At 43.8% G+C, this 24,105-nt stretch overlaps 1 protein-coding gene across 1 annotated transcript in view; it reads right to left on the bottom strand.

The window, feature by feature from the left end:
* scfd2 (sec1 family domain containing 2) overlaps window positions 1-24,105 on the bottom strand; it is a 158,309-nt gene that overhangs the window by 9,456 nt on the left and 124,748 nt on the right. Inside the window, exons 6-7 of the mRNA XM_080769409.1 lie at window positions 19,261-19,406; window positions 7,768-7,902 (exon numbers count right to left, since the gene is read on the bottom strand). Coding sequence (XP_080625535.1) covers window positions 7,768-7,902; window positions 19,261-19,406 — 281 coding nt within the window. The remainder of the gene's footprint in view (window positions 1-7,767; window positions 7,903-19,260; window positions 19,407-24,105) is intronic.

The following is a 24,105-nucleotide window of genomic DNA, read 5'->3' as shown; positions in this document are numbered from 1 at the left end:
ATAAAAAGTCCATGTAAAGCCCAACATACACCGTCTGCGAACGCCGCACGTTATTTTCAATTAACCTATCCCACACCGGCGGCGTCCGACACGCTCTGGCGTGCGTTCACGCCTCGCCTGACGCTCCGATACGCCACTGTTCTATTTTCCAGGCGTTGCCGCGCGCCAACGCCTGTGCCGCGTCGCTGCGCACCCGCTTCACAGACGGTGTGTGTTGGGCTTAAGTTGATTTTCCGTACTGAAATTAATGGAAAACACTGACAAACTATGATATGCTTTCTGAAATGGTAAGCACATATACAGTGAGTCGTATCAATATAAGCTAAACCACCGTATGGTCCTTTCAAACTGTGAAATAGGCTTTTTACATGGGATGTAGTTACACCAAAATATTGTGATACAGTAGCCATTTTGTTCGATGGTATTTTACTTGATTTTTCTGTATGTAGTCGTCATGAGACCAGAGAACGCAGTTTGAGACAGACTTGTATACTTGAGGTCATGTGGTAGTAGTGAGGTAGTAAGAACACGATGTGAAGCTTCTGAAGAGAGGGAAATATTATTTGATCTTCAATAGGACGAGGCCACCGACAGACACCTCAAAAGGATAACCACTCATTCCCTTTCTCTGTGTGTGTGTGTGTGTGTGTGTGTGTGTGTGTGTGTGTGTGTGTGTGTGTGTGTGTGTGTGTGTGTGTGTGTGTGTGTGCGCGAGCGCACACAAGCACGCACGCTAAAAGCAAGCCTGCTGGCTGACACCTGCATTTGTGTCAGACAAAATACTGAAGCTTTGGCAGAGTTTTCCTGAGGCACACGCTGTGTGAAGGAGCCGCACACTCTGTTCATGTGCCCAAACAAGGACTCTCAGTACCTGCACAGTCTGCACATATTGCTGCACAGGGACTCCCAAGTACAACTGGCGTACGCCAAACACTTCACTCTAAAAGCCTAGTTAAAATAAAAACATCTCAGAGAGAAATGTCCTGGATGTATCAACTCAACATAGGGCTTAAATAGTTTATTTCACCTACAAAGCCTTCTTATAAACAAGGAATGTGTGCTGTTACTCATATCTCCACTGTCCTGTAGGGGTTTGAAACACAAAGTCACTACTGGACACGTACAATGTTATTTGGAGTATCTGAGGTCACTAGTTGTGTTGTAAATTGTTTATCTGATGTGTCTTGATGTATTTTGTAGTACCTTATGAGGTTATTCTATGTGCCGTTTTCGATCATGATGTGCTTTATTGTTTGTGATATGGTGAACTGATTAATTGATTGTCAAGTAAGGACCATCCCCACTGCACAGGTGGGGATGATGACATGTATGCTTTAAAAAGAGGGGTGTACACTCTAGTGTATTCACTTCTAGTCATTTTTACTAGTTGACTAGTTACCTAGTTTACTAGTCGACTAGTTGTTTAACTACCTATTATGTTAAAAAAAAAGAAAATTGAACTAAATATTTGTACATTTAAAAACTGTGTACATTGGTGACTATATATAACTACAATCTAACTGATCTTGAGGCCTACAAAATCAGGGAAATTTTACTTTTCTTTGGTCTTTTCTTATCAACTAGTCAACTAGTTTCCGCAGCCGAAACACTCATCCACGACTTCATCTCATCCCGCCTTGATTATTGCAACAGTATCCTCTACGGCACCACCTCCAAAGTCCTCAATAAACTGCAATATGTCCAGAATTCAGCTGCCCACCTGCTCACCAGTACCCGTTCCAGAGACCATATTACACCTGTACTCCGTGACCTTCACTGGCTACCGGTTAAACAAAGAATCCACTTCAAAACACTCCTGACCACCTACAAAGCACTAAATAACCTGGCTCCCCCATACCTCTGTGACCTCCTCAAACGCCATGCCCCCTCTCGCTCCCTCAGGTCTGGTGATGCAAACCTCCTCGACTTCCCCAAAACCAAATGCCGTACGTGGGGGGACAGAGCTTTCGCCTTTGCTGCCCCAACCCTGTGGAATGCCCTCCCTAAGGCACTCAGAGATGCCCCTACCCATCAAACCTTCAAATCCACCCTCAAAACCCACCTCTTCAAAATTGCCTTCCCTAGCTAACCCTTTTCACTGTCTTTTAATGTTCTTTAGCTTTTAGTGTTATTTTTCCTTTTTCTATTAAAGTTGTTTTTAATTTGTTGTTACCTCTGTAAAGCCCCCCCATGTAAAGCGTCTTTGGGTACTCAGAAAAGCGCTATATAAGTTTGAGATATTATTATTAGTACCAACAAGGTCGACTAGTGGATTTACTAGTACAATGCCCTAGTACACTCCCATTGTGACTTTTTAATCTGCTCTGAGAAAAGCTGTGGTGGAAACGCGTTGGCGTTCTCATTACATAGAATAATGTACATCTGTTCTTGTGGAGTGCTGCTTTCATCTACGCAGTGATATTAGTCTGGCCATGCATGTGGGGAAGTAACTTAGTTCCCAGTGCATCCAGAGGAAGAGCACCTGCTTGTTAGAATATACTTTGTTATGCTTTGTGAAGGTTTTTATTAAGAACCTTCTCATTATTCCATAGGCTCACAGTGTAGCAGTGAGTCACAGATTCCTCAAAGGCCCTTGACCAATGTTTCCAAGGGGTGAAGGGCTGTGATCATCAAGTGCTGTCACAACAACACTTATACCTAGAGGTCACGTAAGGCCTGACTCACACATACACAGCAGATTGATGTATGCTTGTTGTATGAGACTTATTGACTGATGCAAGCTCGCAATGCATTTCCAATGGGAGTCACATGGTTTGACACAACATTTGTGTTGTATGAGGGGGAGGGGGGCAGTCGAAACACAGCCGAAAGCCATACAACAAATATGTTGTGTCAAACCATGTGACTTCCATTGGAAATGCATTGACACTTACCCTTTGTTTACATCTAGCATGCATCAATGTTGTATGCTAGATCGAAAGGTGTGACTGAAGCCTAGGACTTTAGCGCCGATAATCCACTCGGATCACCAGGAAATGACTCTCTTCCCGGAAATTCTCTGCACACTAGACATATTGATTGACTTTCTTAATTGTATTGATTAAGTTACACAAATCATGACGGGGATGAATGGGACAAATTAATTGAACTAATCTCTCTCTCTCTCTCTCTCTCTCAGCATGCACACCCTGCCCCACCCGCTGACACAGACTCAAACACTTAGACATATATTATGCATATACACACACGCACACAAACACGCCAACGACAATGTTGGAACCTCCTGGCATGGTCCAACCCCAGACTGCAGGCCAAACAGTGGTAGACAGCAAAGCACACTGGAGGTTCTGTGGTTAAAAATAGAACTTTTATTGGGCCTTTATATATATTGTTTTACTGCCTTTAGGGTGTGCACAGTGCTCTCCAGGGTCAGGTTTATAGCAAAAGAGCCAGCCTGTCTGACTTGGCGGTTTTGTAGGCCAAGGAGGTTCCTTGCTCGCGTAAAAAAAGCAGGCCACTGTTACACAACTGGTGTAATTCGCATTGCGAGGCAGCCCAGGGTTTTAAGCAGGGCCAGATGTGAGTTAATCAGTGCGCTGATAGAGATCTGTGCTCTGTGCTGGATATTCCTTACAGCACAAGACCTCAACCTCTGCCCCGCTGGTCAACACTAACCCTCCCCAAACCGCAATATCCTCTCTCACTCTGCCCGAGGCCCTTTCACATCTAGTCAGATCCTGAGTGTTCGTTTAACTTTAAGTCGTGTACAGATAGAACACGGTTACATCTGTACACTCTGGGAGTTAAACATTTATAAATTAACAGTGAGGATTTTACAGTGTAGAGTACACTCACTCTCCATCTGTCCACCGGATGCCATGTGACTGCGGTGTAGAGAGCGATGTTCATTGCATGTAACCGTATTGTATCTAAGGAAGGTGTGCAACCGGTGCACATGTTCTTTATTCAGCAATGCAGTGGGAAGAGAGAGGAGGTATAATCAGACAGAAGGTCACCGGTTTGACCCTTGGCCCGCCCATCAAGTGTCCAAGTGTCCCTGAGAGAGACACTTAAGCCCTAACATCTCCCTACAAGTACAAGTCAAAGGAGGCGCGTACCATATAGACTGGTGCCTGACTACTAGTACCATACAGACTGATGCCTGACTAGTAGGCCCACATTCTAGACTGATGCCTGACAGACCCACATTCTAGACTGATGCCTGACTAGTAGGCCCACATTCTAGACTGATGCCTGACAGACCCACATTCTAGACTGATGCCTGACTAGTAGGCCCACATTCTAGACTGATGCCTGACAGACCCACATTCTAGACTGATGCCTGACTAGTAGGCCCACATTCTAGACTGATGCCTGACAGACCCACATTCTAGACTGATGCCTGACTAGTAGGCCCACATTCTAGACTGATGCCTGACAGACCCACATTCTAGACTGATGCCTGACTAGTAGGCCCACATTCTAGACTGATGCCTGACTAGTAGACCCACATTCTAGACTGATGCCTGACTAGTAGACTCACATTCTAGACTGATGCCTGACTAGTAGACTCACATTCTAGACTGATGCCTGACTAGTAGACCCACATTCTAGACTGATGCCTGACTAGTAGGCCCACATTCGATTCCTGAGCCTGGTGGACCTTTGCTGCATATCACTTCCCTACAGTTTCTCTTCACTGCAGACTATCAATGAAGGCATACAAATATCAAGCTATATGCTGGGTGAATGCAGAAAAGTAATTTCACCTCCCTTGTTGGGACGATACAATACTTTTACAATTTATTACCCGGCACAGTGCGTTGTTGAAGGATCACATACCCTGCCCCGAGGCGAACTGGCAGCCCTTTGGTGACGACCCTTTTCGAGTGAAATGGAGAGAAGATGCATGGGGCAATCCTTGCCTATGTCAGCATCACATTAGTGCACATTTACAGACTCTCAACGAGTCTCGGGATTCCAACTAATAAATAAATAAAACATGAATTTGTCCTGCATTTAACCCATCCTAAGTTAACCCTCCTAATGACAATAATACTGCCTGGGCAACATTTAAGCCAAGGTCACCCTCACACAAGTCTCACGACTGCCGGGTTGGATGTTGTATAAGGACATACAATGTCCTTTTGAAGCGGAACAGAGAGACTAGCCACTGTAGAGAGCCGTTGCCAAAGAGCATTACTTTAGCAAAGGTTTGTATTAATGTAACTCATTGCAACCACAAAGTGCTGAGTAGAACGTGCCCGGTGGCAGACCTCGCCTCATCATCTTGTTACTGCACGTTGTGTTTGTTTGTGTTGCCATGGTGAACTGCGGCAGCATTTAAGTCCATGTTTCTGAGGTCATAGTGACTATGTGACCCTCTCTCTTTCTTGGTTGCACAGCAAGACAGGATGCACTCACACGGCACACAGCAGTTATTATTGTTTTAAAATGTTTCTTGTTTTTACCAGCTGCTGTGTAACAGCTGAGCTGGTTTATGATCGATCACTTTGGCTTTCACAACAAGCAACAGAATGGCATGACTCTGCCTCAGCCATGGGATACTAGCAAGCAACAACATCCGACACTACTTTTATGAAACTTAAAGGGATAGTTCAGAACTTAAGCTGTATGAAATATTTGCCATTAATATAGTGGTTGCAACTGTATTAATTGATTCCCCGAGTCCCGTAGTGGGAGTTCTGCTCTGGTTTTGGTGAAATATTAAGTATGCAAAGCGATACAAAGAAAATCAACCAGGTGCTCGATGGAGATGCAAAAAGTAATAATGAAAATTAGGCTGGTGCTTCAAGGATCAGTGGGACTGGAATACTGCGGTGATCCGAGCTCTCAAAAAGTAAAAAATGAGGAGAGGGTGGATAAAAATAGATGTACTGTACGACATGTTTCGACTCACACAGAGTCTTCATCATCAAGTATGAGTAGTAAGTAGTATCTTACTAATATTAAGTAGTTCCGGTCATTTTGTATGCATTAAAAGTAAATTAATTCACAAAACTAGCATAATTTGTATTGTTGACCTATTAATGTTGCATGCACACTCCCTAGAAGCCAAGGACAAACCTTTGACCTGCATTTTTCACATCTGCCTTTTATAGCGCCACCAGGAGGCCAACTTATGTAAAACATTTTTTTTATATTACTCCTCCAGATTCTGTCGCAAATCGTTACACAGTATCTCTATAGTCATGTGCACAAGACGGATCTGTCCGATATTTCATTTTCCTAATTGGCTATAATAGGCTTTCAAAGTTTGCAGGATTGGCCTGTTTTGAACAAAAAGCCTCAAATCATGAACACAGCGTGCAATTTATGTGAAATATTTCACGCACTTTCTTACTAGGCTGAGGAATATATCCCACCCTTTTCACATTGGCCTGTTATAGCATCACCAACAGGTGGATTTTTGTTATACACATTTTTGGAACAAAATGCCTCAAATCATCCAATTGCCATCAATGAAGTATGAAGAAATTTAACCCTTTTCACATTGGCCTATTATAGCGCCACCAGGAGGCCACAACCTGACCTGGCTTGGTGGAGACCTGTGCCCCGAGCGGCACTTTTTCTAGTTTTCTTTTGTTTTGATTTACTTTCTATTTTATTTTAGTTTCAGTTTGAAGTCAATAGTTGGACAATTGACCAATCTTGAGGGATCATACAGACAGACCCAGTGATTCAGTGCATTTATAGATGTATTTATAGATATATGTTGAACAAGGCCTGTCACCAGGCTGACTGGAACACTTCACTTTGATGGGCTGTTTTCCTATTACACAGAAAAGAGCTATTGATTGTGGAAATCTATAGCAGTAGAAGCATTAAGCGTGTAAGTGTGTTTAGAAGAAAACACAAAGAGAAAACAATGTGACTATAGGTCAGGGCAATATGACTTAAAATCAATATCACCATTATTTCAAACTTTTCCTCGATTACGATTATGGACGAAAAAAACCCGCTTCTCATTTATTCGATTAAACTGCACTAGAGTTACACTAGAGCAGTGGTTCCAAAAGTGGGGTCCTGGGGCCCCCAGGGGTCCATGAGGGTCTGTAACTCTGAGAGTGTACAAATGGACCTAACGGGTCCATTTGGTTCCATTTTGTACACTCAGCATTGAGTTAAATCAGCATTGATTTTACAATATACATTGGGGTCCCAGAGATAGGAATGCCATTAAATGGGGGTCCTAATGCATGTCAAACCGGGGGTCCTTCTCAAAACAGGTTGAGAATCACTGCTAGAGCAGTAAAAATAATCTTCTCTGCAACGCATTTGTAAAGCTGCTTGTGTGTTTTGTTTTTTACCCACACAGGAGAGGCAGGAATCAGTGCGGATGTGGGCCGCATGATGTCAGGTACCTGTCAAATCAGGTCAGCTTCACAGCTTCAAACAATGAACACAGAGTCGGCTGAGGACATCCCATTCACTCCTCACAGTGGTGGACACAGAGGGGAGGGGAGTGCATGTGACAGCGGACTGAGGTGACCTGTATCACTGGTGCATAAATGGATGTGTGTGAGTGTGTGTGTGTGTGTGTGTGTGTGTGTGTGTGCTACTGTGAATTCATGAATACCAATTTTAATCATGTGCTTGTTTCCTCTCTTTGCTCTCCACTTTTCTAATCTGCAAACCTGTGTGTGTGTGTGTGTGTGTGTGTGTGTGTGTGTGCGTGTGCGTGTGCGTGTGTGTGTGTGTGTGTGTGTGTGCGTGAGTGCGTGCGTGTGTGTGTGTGTGTGTGAGAGGTGCGTGCATGCGAGGTGCGTGCGTGCGTGATCTGACCTTCATAAACATGCTGAAGCCAGTCTTCAGCAGGTCTGTAAGGCCTCCAGACATGTGCTCGATGTCTGGACACTCCAGTCGGTCAGGATGGAGAACCTCCTCCAGAACCTGCCGTAGGAACGGCCGGTACGTCGCCTAAACAACAACACACAACCACACAGAACCACACACAACCACACAGCACAAACACACAACCACACGGCATAAACACAAACACACACACAACCACACAGCACAAACACAGGAACGAAGAGACAGATATAGTTAAGAATGTATCTTCAACGTAATCAACATGTCGACGTTGCTGTCGGGCAGAAACCTCCATTCTCACTTTTTGTGTTTTTTCCATACATTAATGCACAAAAGCATCAAAAGTAGCAGATCTTCAAGCTCGAAACACTTCGCAATGCAATTTTTGAATTTGAATCATGAAAAGTAACAGTTTTGGTCATAATGAGGTTTCCACCGGACAGAGACGATATGTAGAAAATGTTGTTAACATTGATTAAAACTGATGACAATTTAAATCACGATTAAATCTTAATTGAAATTAAATTTCAATTCAAATCGTGATGCAGCAGAGGGTGTGTAAAAAAATAAATTAAGAAAATACAGGATCTTTGTCTAAGTCTTTGCTACTGTATTGAAAAGAGGATAAGAGAGAAAGAAAAACAAAATACTGGATTTGGGACCGTAATCCCAACTGTACGAATAAAGCTAACTCAAGGTTAGAATGAGTGTCAGGTGGCCTGGGCCATGGCTCAGTGGTCCAGGCACCTTGGCTGGTAATCCAGTCTGGCAGTGTGTCGTGGGTTCAACTCCCGATCCCAACGGCCTTTACTGCATGTCACCCCACCATCTCTCTCCCCATTTCCTGTCGGCCTACAGACAGTAGGCTGACTGTCCCTCCATAAAAAATATGTATAAAATAAAGGCGAAAGCCACAAAAAAACAGTTAAAAAATAATAATAATGAGTGTCAGGTGAAGGAGGAGGATTAATGTAGTGGTAAGAGTTAGTAATCAGGCCATCATAAATTAATGACTAGAATTCGACAGGCCTTTAGCCGGTCCCACTCTAGCGCCACGCCATCCATGTGGCCAGTGTACTGTACTGTGCTGTGCTGTGCTGTATTGTACAATACAGCGTACTGTGCTGTACTGTTCCATACTGTACTGCTGCAACCTGTGTGTGTGTGTGTGTGTGTGTGTGCACGTGCGTGCGCACGTGTGTGTGTGCGTGCAGCGGAACGGGGTGTGGCCTAAAATGTGAAGTAATTTGCATCACCGTGAGTTGTTGTGCAATAACATGGTATTTCATGCAAATGCAAACTGTACAGTAATTATGACAGTTGCATGGATGCAACATGTCAACACATGTCTAGACAGGCATGCAGTAGGTGTTGTGCATGGAGAGATGTGTGCAAACGGAGTGGTTTGGTAGGAGGAGGCGGACAAAGGCGAACGGATAAACGGGTGCAGGGCTTTCAATTAGTGTGGCAAGATAACGTGTGAGTGTGTTACATGATGGCATAGAGAAGTGCCACATTATAACCAATATTATTCCACCAAATTCAAATATAATTCAAGCGTAGCGTTAGTTCATTGTGGCACGGAAGGCAGATGGTTATTATATATGTATATATATAGTTCCCCTCTTTCATTCCCTAAAGTAATTCATTCTGCTTCTTTAAATCAGCTGCCTCTCCAGGCCACGCCCTCATACCCACAGTGCAATTCAGACTGCCTACTTAAGCAGCCTCAGCTCACTGTCATTCTCCATGCTGAGCTGTCAAGCAGCTCGTGCGGCAGCTGCGTGAAAATTTCCCCCACCTCCCCGGCCTCCTCCCTGTAGTTCTTAGTCCAGGGGTTATGGTATATTATTGTATTGTTTGCGATTAAGTAGATGAATTGTGTTGAATCATGTGTTGTGTTATTACTGTGTATGGTTGTTCATGGATTATTGTATCTTTGGCTCTGCTCAGGGGGGGTCGTTGACATCAGAGCTGTGTCTCGGTGCACAGATAATCGGAGATATCAAATGTGATATCAGACCTGCGTCTCGGTACGCAGATCATCTGATATCACATGAGCAGAGCCACAACGCCATACTAACATGCAATAGCTTTGCAATAAATGGTCTATGTGTGGTCAATCTGAGCTGAAGTGTCTCAATGAATCATCAGACTGTTGAGCGTGACTGGAAATAGCATAGCTCTGTCATGAGTGTTTTGTTTATCAATGGAAAAACGGAACACTAATACCAGGAGTTGCATAAGACATTCCCCCGTGTGTCTGCCTCTTCATCTCTCTCTCCCTCTCTCTCTCTGAGAGTTTTGACCTGAGATCAGATTCTAAAAATGTCGTCTACATCTTGACAGTTTTCTGAAAAAGCTATGTTTCAGTCAGTCGTTCTTCGGTTTTTCAAAAATAGCAGACCTACAAGCTCGTAGATGAGCTTGTAGATCTGCTATTCTTCAATAGCTAAAGCATAACATAATGCTAACACCAAAAGGCGTTCCCGCCCAAAATGGGTTAAAGGTTTCATGCCTGAAAACAGGCAAAACAGTGACATCTGCCTACAAATCCCATTGTCATATATGGGATTTGCAGGCTGTGACATCACAGTCAGCAGGAAAATCAGAGCACTTGTTTGAGCCAGAAAACCCCAGACCACAAAAAAATCTACTGAATGTTAAAAGTAAAAAGTTTTTTGGGTGCAATTGAGCTCAGAAAACATATACCGTACAAATAAATGCAAATTAATGTCATGAAACCTTGTATGTGGCAATCCCTGTGATGAAACAGGATGTGTTATTCTTCCTCCTCTGTTATTCCGTCCCTTTTGAAATCCTTATCAAGGACCTTATAATAGAGAGCTCAGGGACATGGAGAGAACCAGTACAGTACAATACAGTGTTATGTAGTCGGTAAGGACGTCATTGCAGACATTCAGACGTTCAGACAGCAATGCGCTTACATTGAATAGTGTCCAGGACATTGGATGAATGGCCTATCAGGCTATCACCAAGGGTCATAGACATAGAATATAAGCGGACAAGTTAAGTGCATAATTAAGTGCATTGCTTCTGGGTAGAGGTAAAGTGACAGCTTAGGGCCTGCATGTCTAGAATTATAACCATGTCTATAATTACTGGTAGTAAGTAAGCCTTGTTGAGCCATGAGGCCCATAGTGCGTCGCAGTCCCGCCCCCCCCACTGCCCTTGATGCTGAGTGCCAAGCAGGGAGGCACTGGGTCTTTGGTATGACCCGGCCGGGGATCGAACCCCTACCTCTTAGTCCAAGCAGGGAGGCACTGGGTCTTTGGTATGACCCCTACCTCCCAGTCCGAGGGCGGACACTCTAACCACTAAGGCCACTGAGCTGGCCATATTTACTGGTGACAGCTGTATATTATGGCTACCGTGCTCAAACGCAATGCAAATGGTAAGGTATGAATTGTTTGCATCTGAATATGTCACTATGTTGCAACCCACAGAATGAAAGAACTGCAGTAATACCTATAACAGGATTGTAACGGACACCGGGCGGAAAAGCTTTTATTTTAAAATGTCTTGCAGGAACACCGGAAGCACATGTCTGCCAATCATCAGTCTGACTTCACCATTATTCCAACAAACCTATTTTTACAGTAAAATTGTAGGTTATCATCCTTGTAACAAACCCCCGGAAATACAACTTGTTTTGTACTGGTAGCGGGACCATAAATGACTGAAGTCAGGCAAAATTGGAAAGGGGGCACATCTTTTTCTCTACTATATAAACGATTTGCCCCCTTTCCAATTTTACCTGACCTTTCATTCTGTCATTTATGGGCCCGCTACCAGTACAAAACAAGTTGTATTTCCAGTTGCAGCTGAATAGCTGGCCTTTCTGTCAACCCTGTCATTCAATGAAGCATCAATTTGACTTCAGATGTGAGCAGTGGATCTCACAATGGGACTATCACTACAAAACACTTTTAGATGTCTGCTTTTAGACAGTGGGAGACATGTATGCACCAACCTCAAAGTTACCTGCATATAGCAGTGAAGATATTTCTTTTGTCTTTTGCCTTTTTTTTCCTTTCTTTTAATTTTTTTTATAGAGGGATAGATGAAAGTAGGCCGACAGGAAATGGGGAGAGAGATGGGAGGGTGACACGCAGTAAAGGACGTCGGGATCTGCCAGACTGGATTACCAGTCAGCTAAGCCAGCCGCCCGGGCCTGCATATAGCGGTGTTCATTTAAATAACACAATATGCTGTAAAGCTTATCCTTGGTGGCCACAAAGTCTTCCAGACAGGTTAAATGAGGACATCTTGGATAAAATAAACATTTTGGGCAATTTCAGGTCTGTATTTACATGATGTGTGTGTGTGTGTGTGTGTGTGTGTGTGTGTGTGTGTGTGTGTGTGTGGCTGCGTGGGTGTGTTTGGATTTCATGTCTCCGAATCCCTACAGCTAATATATGCGTTGGCACTTGCAATTGCATTTTTGTCAAGTTAAGTTTTGTTGGACAACATATTGTTGCTGAGGGAGAGAGTCGCTCGGGTGGCGCAGTGGTAAAGCACCTTCCCACCACCACAGAGTCCACTGTGGCGAATCAAGCTTCGTCAAGAGTCTATATTATACAAACACAATAATTTTTTATTATTATTTTTACTATTACTATCTAAAACATGCCATAAAAACCCAATTGGACTCGAGATCAGACGTGTGAACACTGGGTACCAGTTCACGCGGGACCGCTAGCTGGAGTGCGTATCGTTTTGAAAGTCCGAAACGTACTGTGATGGCTAGTCTACGACTGATGATCTGAATCTCACATTGTCACTTTATTTAGCACTGTTAAATGAGGTCTGGTGGTCTCCAACTCCTTGAACTTATACCCTAATAGTAGGATTTAGTTATAGGACACTTTAAACATGGGCTTGGGCGACCATCAGAACCTCTTAAATTGACAAAATGATAAGCTTTTAACAATATTACAGGTTACTTTTGTCTGTATTTTGTTGTCGTTTGGTGTTAAGTGTCCTTGGTATTATGTATTTGTCGGGTGTATTGTGCTCCTTGGGAGTTCCGGTATTTATGTGTCTGTAGTAGTGCACCCTCTCCTGACCCTCCTACCGGTCAGATAATCAAAACATCTGAGTCAGATTGTTTTTTTTAACATGCTGATGTACTCAAAATAGTGACTCTTGACTCTGATAGATGTGTGTTGGCGTACCTTTGTGTTATTATAATGCATATTGCATAATGTTGTTGCTGTTAGGTCCACTTCAACGGCTGAATGCATTAGTCAGAAGGGGGTGTGTTTGAAAACATCAGTCACTGTGACACGTCCTGACTCTCCCGAACACTCTCGCCTGCTTTCTCCATAATAGGAAGTTGGGAACCCACATCGAGTGACCCCCCCCCCCCCACACACACACACACACACACACACACACACACACACACACACACACACACACACACACACACACACACACACACACACACACACACACCACCAGCTTGTGGAAAACACCTTCGTATGACAAAGCCTAAAGCAGTTGTCACAATCATACCCCTGTTGAGGCATTTCACGTCCTGAACCCAAAACCAAATGAATGGTAACACTTACCGAGACATCCACAGCTTCCAGTGAGGAGCCCCCACCGGGAGGTGAGTCAGTAGGACTCACCTACCAGTGGGGAGCCCCCACCGGGAGGACGTCAAGCCTCTGTGCTTCTCCCCCCACGCGCACACACACACACACACACACACACACACACACACACACACACACACACCCACACACACACACACACACACACACACACACACACACACATACACACACACACACACACACAGTTTTTTCTTTCTGTCCAGATACACAGCACACAGAGCACCATTTATAGTCCACAAGTTTCCTGCCGAAGAATTTGGGGACAGGAGTAGAGGTTGATGTATCAGCGAACAATGAAGGCCCAGATAAGGCTTGGCAGTGCAATGAATGCTCTGAATAGCTCAATCCTCCCAACATGCAAGGTGGACGTAGCTGAAATGAATCACATATTATCAGTTACAGTATCTATAGCGCGCGCGCGCACACACACACACACACACACACACACACACACACACACACACACACACACACACACACACACACACACACACACACACACACACACACACACACACACACACACACACACACACACACACACACACACACACACAGGCTGCCTCAACTTCTTCAGTTGAACTACTGCACAAGCATCAGGGGAAATGGATTTAGGTAAACTAACGCTACTTAGAAAGCAGATTTAGTTTAGTATAGTAACTGAATTGTAAAACATGAACAAATTGACAACCTAATACAAAATGAATGCAGCAAACAGCTTTGAAACGGAATCACATCCGACTAAAGTGGATTAGCGTTAGCGGAAAGTTGATTGCATAACGTGTATTACATTTCAAACAGTCGAAACTTGTGCCTAATGTGCCACTTTGCTCCAATACGTGGGACGTGACGTAATGCCCCATGCATCCACTGCATGCCTTTATATGATTATATCATTGAACACTGTGACATGTGGGCAAAGACTGACACACACACACACACACACACACACACACACACACACACACACACACACACACACACACACACACACACACACACACACACACACACACACACACACACACACACACACACACACACACAGATCCAAAAGCCCATGCTTCCAGTGACTGAGGGGGAGCCTGCCTTCGTGATTGCATAAGTCATCATCAATTATATAAAAGTAACAATGTAAGCATAACAAGCGCACAGCGTTAACATGGGTCAAGTTGCACAAACAGTGCTGGGAGCATACACATGCACACACGCATGCACTCTCACACTCACACACAAACATTGCCACATTTGTGAAGTTCCATGTATTACTGCTAGTGTACTGTGTTACCAAAAACATTATGAAACATGCAAGATGTGCAACTGTAACACTAAGGTGTCTATAAGCCCTAGACTTGTCTGCTCATCTCGTCATGTTTCAGTTCTGACTACTCGTGCAGTGTGAACTAGATACCATAATTATTCTCAATGTCAACTCTGAAATCTCAATTCATACCAACTGATCAACTCCAAAGCAAAGCTATAGCCAAATAAGTTGTGTGTTTTGTTTTGTTTTGTTGCGGGATGCATTGCAGAGGCTCCAGTTTGGTGACAAGCTAGCTTGCCAGATTCTGTGAGTGAAACAAGCGACCAGGTCTATGAAAACAAGCCCAAAAGAAGCAACCAGTTTAAAGTAGAAATGACTCATTCTGCAGAATGTCCCATTTAAAGTTTTGAAATGTATTTTTAAAAAAAAGTAATGGTTGAAATGTACATATAGGGTTAATCTACACTATTTGCCTCTGAGATGTAGTGGAGTACAAGTGAAAGTATTGGAAATAGTACAGTACAAATGCCTCAAAATTGTACTTAAGTAAATGTACTTAATTACTTTCCACCACTGGCTCCAAGTTTCCAACCACAGACACATGGACAGCACTCTCTCCACTCATCATGTCACCATGACCTGGGAGTAAAATGGGATTTATTGCCGGGCCAGTTGGGGCTTGAGCCCATCAACGTTATGAAGGACTATTCTGAAGTGCTTATTTCATTCATGGCTCATTTGGAGGATAATGTGCAAGCTATTCTTACCTTGTTACCCTTTTAATTTATTTTTACTAAATGTGCACTGAATAATGTGAATATATGTTTGAAAACAAAATAATGAAATAGCTTCAATGCTATCTGCTCTATTCTAAGGGCGAACATTTGGCAAAATAGCAGATCTCCAAGCTCTCCATGTGTTGTATTGTGATGTGCTGTGAGCTTGTATGTATATAGATGTTCTATTTTCAGCTAAGATATTTGGTCTAGAGGAATTCTGTAGTGCACATCAGTCTGGTATGCACCACGGTGCCTCAGAGGATCAGACTTCACGTATACTGTCTGCATGTTGATGTACTGATAAAAGAGTCCTGTATTCAAAATATACTTGTGCAGAATGTCAAATTTCAAGTTAATACATTCATAAAAGATCTACAAGCTCACACATTGTGAGTTCAATATTTGCCTCTGAGATGTAGAAGCAAAAGTATGGCAATACTCCGGTAAAGTAAAAATACCTCAACATTTTACTCCAGTACAGTATTTGACTAAATGTACTTGTACTTTACACCACTGGCTGTTCTTTCTGTCTGACATAAAACCACTTCCGATCACTGAACAATGCCCCAAATAAACTGTTCAATATAGGAAGCATAGCATGCTCTCAGCCTAGCTGTATCTGTCCTTGTTATGTTGGGCGAAGGCTCCATCAGTCAGCGCTGGCATATGTCTCATTGGCCAACGTGTTCCAGCAAACGCAGCGGCACATTAATCACAGCATGCCATGTACTGGAGGAGCATGTGCGTGTGACTGGGTATACATGTACTATCTGATAGGCCTGAACGGTGCAGTGAGTTAGACAAACAGACAAGCTGGCAGCGCTTGCTAATGTTGGCGCCGTAAAGGAGCACTATTAAAATTAATAATGTGATAAATGCGGCGTGGCTGCCTCTCCTCAGTCTAGTCAGGGTTACACGGCATGGCAAGGTGCCAATGCAACAGTGACCCAGGTCAGCTGGATGACTTCCAGGGCCATTAAACTGCCTGCTATTTGTTTTAGAAATAGTTTTACCTCAGGCAAAATCAGCTTTAAGATTTCCAAGACCCAGGCAGAGTACAGGCACAGATACTGTCAAGAACAGAGAGCTACAAAGGTGTCTTTTTGTAGTTTCTCAGTGACTCACTGCAGATTTCCAATGGAATTCTTGCATTGGGTTTTGGATAGATGAATAGAATAAGCTCTGTAGCAACTGTAGGAACCCACTTCTGGGTTTCAGGACAACACATTTTTTCCTCCAATAGCATGAAAAACAAAATATAATAATAATCTCTCTTTCTTTATTCTTCATAAACTTTATAATCAACATATTGTTAAAAGAATAAACAATACTAGGTTAACCAGGAACAAAACAGAAAACAGAAAATTAGCCAGTTGCATAAAATTGCTGCAATTGTTGTAGTATACCGGTAGTTGCAATATAACATTGATATGTTTAACATATTTGGCTCTAAAAGTAAAATAGAGTAGGCCTACAATAATAATGTACATTTACAAATGATGCAAATGAGCCCCCATCAAAAGTGTAATGGTAATCTAATCCAGGGGGTCGCAACCCCTCGGGGGGGGGTCCCGAAATTATTTTGGGGGGTACTCAGGTGTAGATTCTTCTGCACACATTTCATTCAACTCAACTGTATTCAATGCTTTCACATTGCAGTGATCCGTATCCGAGTACACTTCAATCGGTCAATTCACACTACCACAACATCTGCCAAGTGGTCCCATAATGTGAATCTGCCCTAATCTTCTCCAGTGAATTTATGGACAGTACAAAGTTTAATAATCGTAAACAGATAATGACTGATGGCTGTGTAATTGTACATGAGACACAGTGTACTTGTACTGCCTGAACTGTAGCATACTTTATAGTTAGGCTACGAGAGACATCTCAGACAGAAAGGTAGTGAGCATACCAAACAACAGTCGCAACTTAGGTATGTTTCACTAAGACTGGAGCGTTTAAAGGGATAGTTCACCCCCAAAATTACTTTTTTTCCCCTCTATCAATTACTCCATGGAGCCTTGGATTTATAAAGATCTTCTACAGCAGAAGTGGTTCTCAAAATGTTCAGGTCGAGACCCAAAAGGCAGATTTTGCCTGGGACCCAAACAAGTGAAAATAGCAGATCATCGTGATTGTGTGCACATCATCTTAATTATTATTATTATTTATTTGTATTATTATTTATTTATCTGGACTCTCTACCTAACACAAAGTATAAAATAAGAAAAATAAAACGACTTTACTGTAATACCAAAAGGACAAAGGCAGCAGCCAGGCAGGACTGAGTGGTTACATAAGAACAGACAAAAACCTCATCACATATTGCACTTGAAGGTTTAAGGTTCTCGATTTCTTGAGGTGTTAAACCCATTTACTGCGTCTGGAGAGGCTGAAAGCCATTGAAGACGTCAAAGCAAACACAATGGGAGCAGGGAGAGATGCCTGGTATTGCATAAGACCGACATACATGGCGATGTTATGCTCTCGCATGCACGCACGCACGCACACACACACACACACGCACCCACACGCATGCACACACAAGCATGCACGCACGCACCCACACACACGCATGCACACACAAGCATGCACACACGCAGTCGCACAAACAAGCATGCACGCACAACCCGGTCCTGCAGACTCCCGATCAGTTATCTTGTGCAATGCACCGAAAAAAGTGGACAAAACACAGGACAAAACAGGACCAAGGCAAATGGTAAATGGTCCATTTATATAGCGCTTATCCAAAACGCTTTACATAGATTTGTACACATTACACATTCATACACCGATGGTGGAGGAAACCATGCAAGGCACCAAACTGAACATCTGGAGCAATTAGGGGTTCAGAGTCTTGCTCATGGACACTTGGACAATAACTGCCGGGATGGAACTGGGAATGGTTGCCATCTGGCCACTCTACCCCTGATCAGCTGACCCCTGATCAGCCACTCTACCAGCCACTCTACCCCTGATCAGCTGACCCCTGATCAGCCACTCTACCGGCCACTCTACCCCTGATCAGCTGACCCCTGATCAGCCACTCTACCGGCCACTCTACCCCTGATCAGCTGACCCCTGATCAGCCAATCTACCGGCCACTCTACCCCTGATCAGCTGACCCCTGATCAGCCACTCTACCCCTGATCAGCTGACCCCTGATCAGCCAATCTACCGGCCACTCTACCCCTGATCAGCTGACCCCTGATCAGCCACTCTACCCCTGATCAGCTGACCCCTGATCAGCCACTCTACCCCTGATCAGCTGACCCCTGATCAGCCACTCTACCCCTGATCAGCTGACCCCTGATCAGCCACTCTACCGGCCACTCTACCCCTGATCAGCTGCCTTCCCCTCTGCTTTAACCCTTCTATTATTTATATTGTATTTGATTCATTTATTTGATTCATTAGCAGGCATTTTCTCACAAGGCATCGCATCGTGAGGTAATGTCAGCGAAATACAAGAAAATGATCAGCTATCTGTACTTATGTATGTGGTTAAATATGCGCATATGCCGGAGCCACATGACATGAGATAATGAAACAAAACGCAGGCAAATGGTATTTAAACAACAGATTTAGAGGAGATGCACACTGCATTCCACCATCAATGGGAATTAATAATAATGTGATATCGGGGGAAACAAAATAACTCTGCTCACCAAAACATCACCTGGAGACTAGAGTGGTCCAAAACTTTTCCTCTCCATTTTTGGTGTGTGTGTGTGTGTGTGTGTGTGTGTGTGTGTGTGTGTGTGTGTGAGACCTGGTGAACTCCATCGCTGGCAGTGTAGACAGACTGTAGTTGTTTGAGGTGGTCTCTGGTGTGGCTCAGACATCGTAGCATCTCAAACACTCTCTCTATTGTAGAGTGGACCCCCTCCATGGTCAGCTCCTCTGGACTCACACAACCTACAAACATGCACACACACACACACACACACACACACACACACACACACACACACACACACACACACACACACACACACACACACACACACACACACACACACACACACACACACACACACACACACACACACACACACACGATACATTGTGATTAAGCAATAATCTAACAGCGACCACTCTTGCGTGATCAGAATTGGTGTTTTTCAATTATCAATTTCTCTGCATTATTACAATTACAATTATTACAATTACAATTATTATAATGATTAATGAATGAGCATCTGTCCGATTGTCATAAAACAGATTACATATGTATAACATATATCTCGCATGTGATGCATTGTGAGCTTGAAGATCTACTCTTGAATGCATGATATACGTAAGTATAAAATATGGTGTAGAGGGCTGAGGGACATGGTGGTGAGGGGAATGGTGATAAAGTATAAAATATGGTGTAGAGGGCTGAGGGACATGGTGGTGAGGGACATGGTGGTGAGGGGAATGGTGATAGCAGCCTTCTACATTCCCTCTCATTGGCTCCAACCGCTGACAATCTAAGGCACTGCCGAGAAGCTGCACACACTGCGGCCTCTGCACTTTTTAGCATCAAGTGTTTGTGTTTGAGGACTGTAGGCAGAGTCAGAGTTTGTGTAGACCTTAGACAGAGCAGTAGTGTTTGAGGACTGTAGGCAGAGTCAGAGTTTGTGTAGACCTTAGACAGAGCAGTAGTGTTTGAGGACTGTAGGCAGAGTCAGAGTTTGTGTAGACCTTAGACAGAGCAGTAGTGTTTGAGGACTGTAGGCAGAGTCAGAGTTTGTGTATAGACCTTAGACAGAGCAGTAGTGTTTGAGGACTGTAGGCAGAGTCAGAGTTTGTGTAGACCGCTTAGAGTCTAAGCGGTCTACAGCAGGGGTAGACCGCAGGGTAGACAGAGCAGGAGTGCTCTATATATACTGTGAGGACTTGTTTCCCAGAGAGGGACAGAGACTTTTAGTTGTTTTTTCTTCTGATAAATGCCCTGGTCACTTAGTTGATAAATGCCCTGGTCACTTACAGTAGTTGATAAATGCCCTGGTCACTTAGTTGATAAATACCCTGGTCACTTAGTTGATAAATGCCCTGGTCACTTACAGTAGTTGATAAATGCCCTGGTCACTTAGTTGATAAATGCCCTGGTCACTTAGTTGATAAATACCCTGGTCACTTAGTTGATAAATGCCCTGGTCACTTACAGTAGTTGATAAATGCCCTGGTCACTTAGTTGATAAATGCCCTGGTCACTTAGTTGATAAATGCCCTGGTCACTTAGTTGATAAATACCCTGGTCACTTAGTTGATAAATACCCTGGTCACTTAGTTGATAAATGCCCTGGTCACTTAGTTGATAAATACCCTGGTCACTTAGTTGATAAATACCCTGGTCACTTAGTTGATAAATGCCCTGGTCACTTAGTTGATAAATACCCTGGTCACTTAGTTGATAAATACCCTGGTCACTTAGTTGATAAATGCCCTGGTCACTTAGTTGATAAATGCCCTGGTCACAAATGCCCTGGTCACTTAGTTGCCAGAATAGGGAATTCAACAACCTGTCTTTATGTTTGTCACTACAGCCACAATGCTGCCTACTGCCCGAGCCTGTTACAAGGGCGTAGGCTAAAGAAAGTGCAACACTCTCAATGTGATTCTTTCTTTGCGGGTTCTCTTCCTGTAAATGCAATGTTGACAGCTTGCACACAAAAGAATTATGCCACCCACTCTTTTCCACCTGTAATCATGTGACAATAAAGTATAGGCTATACATAGCAATCTTGAGCAAGGACAATGGTTGACACTTGACACATGCACTGAAATATTCACGTTCGCACAAAAATGGGCAGAGATGAAACATGTGTTCTTGTTTGGCAGGTAATTATCTTGGCTGGGTGTATATTCAAGCCAGTGATGATGTTCGGGGGCTTTCCAGAAGAGAAACTTGCTGTCTAATCAAAATGCTTTACAGAAGTGCCGAGGGTAGCAAAGATCTGCCTGTAGGAAAAAGCGGGGGAAAGAAATGACAGAGAATATAGCGGAGAGAAACAGTGAGGGTAGAAGAGAGCGAGAAAGAGACAGAGAGGGGGGGGGGGGGGATAGAGGGGTTGAGTGAGATAAAGGGAGAAATAGTGTGAGAAAGAGAAAGTGATGAGAGAAAGGAGTCAAAGAAACCAAGCATGAGGGAGTGTGGCAGAGTGAAACAGATGGAAATGGAGAAAGAGCCGTCCTATTATATGAATCATATGGCAATTCTGCATTTAGGCCTGCACGTATGCGCGCACACACACACACACACACACACACACACACACACACACACACACACACACACACACACACACACACACACACACACACACACACACACACACACACACACACACACACACACAGAACAGATAAAGAGAGAGTGAATGAAGGAGAAAATAGTAGTATAGGGGTGGTTGGAGGCTGGTACCTGTACCAGCAGTTTCATGTGGAATGTGGTCGTTACAGACTAACGAGCAGGTCAGTGTATTAAAGCCCATGGGAGGAGGCTGCATCAGCACAGCTGCACCTGGGAATGCTACAACAACACAGCACTACAACACTCCCCCCACTGTGCCACATCACCGCTGCCAAACAGCACACTGGCAACCTGCCGTGCCTATTTTGGGAAGGTCAGTAAAGGTGAATTGTATTCCTTTGATCAAACTAAAAATGTTATACTTTTCTTTTTTTTCTTTTTCTTTTTTTGAAAACGCTCAAAGATTTTCACCATTCGTGAAAAAGCAACGCTGTGGGTTGCGAGCTTGTAGATTGGATTTTCGGGGGAGCATGACGGAGTAGGCATTACATAATAGCCGCAGGGGGGCTAGTGGACAGATGCACGTTTTAAAGGACATCGCAATCAGCTCTGAATCAGCAGCTGAGGGGGAGTGGAAGAGACCATTTCCTCCTCTCAGACCCCGAGGCCGTTGGTCCTGATAAGCCAGCTAATTCTACTGCTAACAGATGCTGTCTGTCACCTAATAGTCACTTCTGTGTTGACCATATGGTCCTCAGATAGAAGCATGAGTCTGGCACACCTTTCGTGGCCTGTGTGAAAAAGGCAACCAGGTTTGTTCGCCTCTCTCAGAATATCTTTGGTGGAATGACGAGTTTCCACAGCAAACCATAAATGGCTAAATTAAACTCTCATATTTCAAACTTATGTAAGATGCGGTTTGACACCCCCCCACCCACATCCCCTATTCCTCCAGTACTATAGCTGCTTTGAGGGTGAATGCAAAGACAGATGTAAGTGTGTATCTGTGTGTGTGTGTGTGTGTGTGTGTGTGTGTGTGTGTGTGTGTGTGTGTGTGTGTGTCTATGCCAGCATTTGTGTGTTCCTGGCTCTGGCTGTGCGCACAAGCTAAAAACACTCACATTAAGGGAGAAATGTCTGCCATGGAAATCGCTCTTCCTCATGTACAATTGAGTTAGTGCTGGGAGTTTAGAAACCATTTTAACTGCTTTCAACCTGGTGTCACTATTTTCAGCATGTCAGTATTGTCCAAACAGTTTCTAAATAGTGAAAATAGCTGCTCTACAAATGTACTTGTGAACTCGTAGATCGTTGTCATATAGGGATAGGAGTGTAACGATATAGTAACTGCATCGGTAAATCTATTTTAATTTCAACAATCGAAGTATATTGATATATAAACAGCGACATATCAATCGTATCATTTGACTTTGTGAGTATACAGTAGGACTTAAGTGGGTAACTCCAGTGCCATCTGTGGAGCTGCACATCTAACTTCATCACAAACTGTAGCACCTTCAAGCACCTCAAAGTGTGCTATTATCAATGCACACACTGTCATTTTCCTTCGTACTATTGCTGATTATTCTTCATATTCTTTTTAATGCTGCTACAATGTCGAGGATCCAAAATCTGAGAAGAATTTTACTCTCACTATATGTCCTCATACATAGAGGGTATGCTGCACGTGACATCATCATCATACCCGAAGTTATGCGACAACGCCTAATGAGTGGCAAAAACGACTTTCTTGCCTTGTCAGCCCATAATCCATACAGAAAATACTTGCATTGCATTAAACGATGTTAAGCGACGTTAAACTCACTTTGCCACTCACTTTATGCATGCGCATATACCTCTCTAAACTGAATCTGGAATCATGTTCTTCACCCTCTGCTGTTATTGGCTGCTCGGTGTTGGCACACGGAACACTGTCTGTCTGTCAAGTCAACGCAATGCGAGATAACGGGCGCACAAAGCAGCAGCTTGACTCTGTCAGGTGCTAATCTGGGTTATAAATCTGTGTTTCCTACAGAAGAGCGTATCAAATGTGCGCCCGCCGTGCTGTTTGGAATGGCTTCCTTCAGGAATGCACAGCGCTTGTGGTTTGCTCTCCTGTGTCTTGTAGGTGGAGGACGACGACTCGCAGGACAACACCACCAGCAGGGCTGTGTGGCGGAGCGGAGCGTGACGCCTGGCCCGGATGTGGGCCTTATCGCCACACGCACGCACGTATGCACGCATGGCGTAGGCGCGCACACACACACACACACACACACACACACACACACACACACACACACACACACACACACACACACACACACACACACACACACACACACACAGCTCTATGGAGGGTCTGCAGAGGAGAAA

The sequence above is a fragment of the Protomyctophum bolini genome (assembly GCF_963924005.1).
Source record: "Protomyctophum bolini genome assembly, chromosome: 8".
NCBI lineage: Eukaryota > Metazoa > Chordata > Actinopteri > Myctophiformes > Myctophidae > Protomyctophum > Protomyctophum bolini.
Note: the sequence above shows the minus strand (reverse complement) of the source record. Positions and strands in the feature narration are given on the sequence as shown.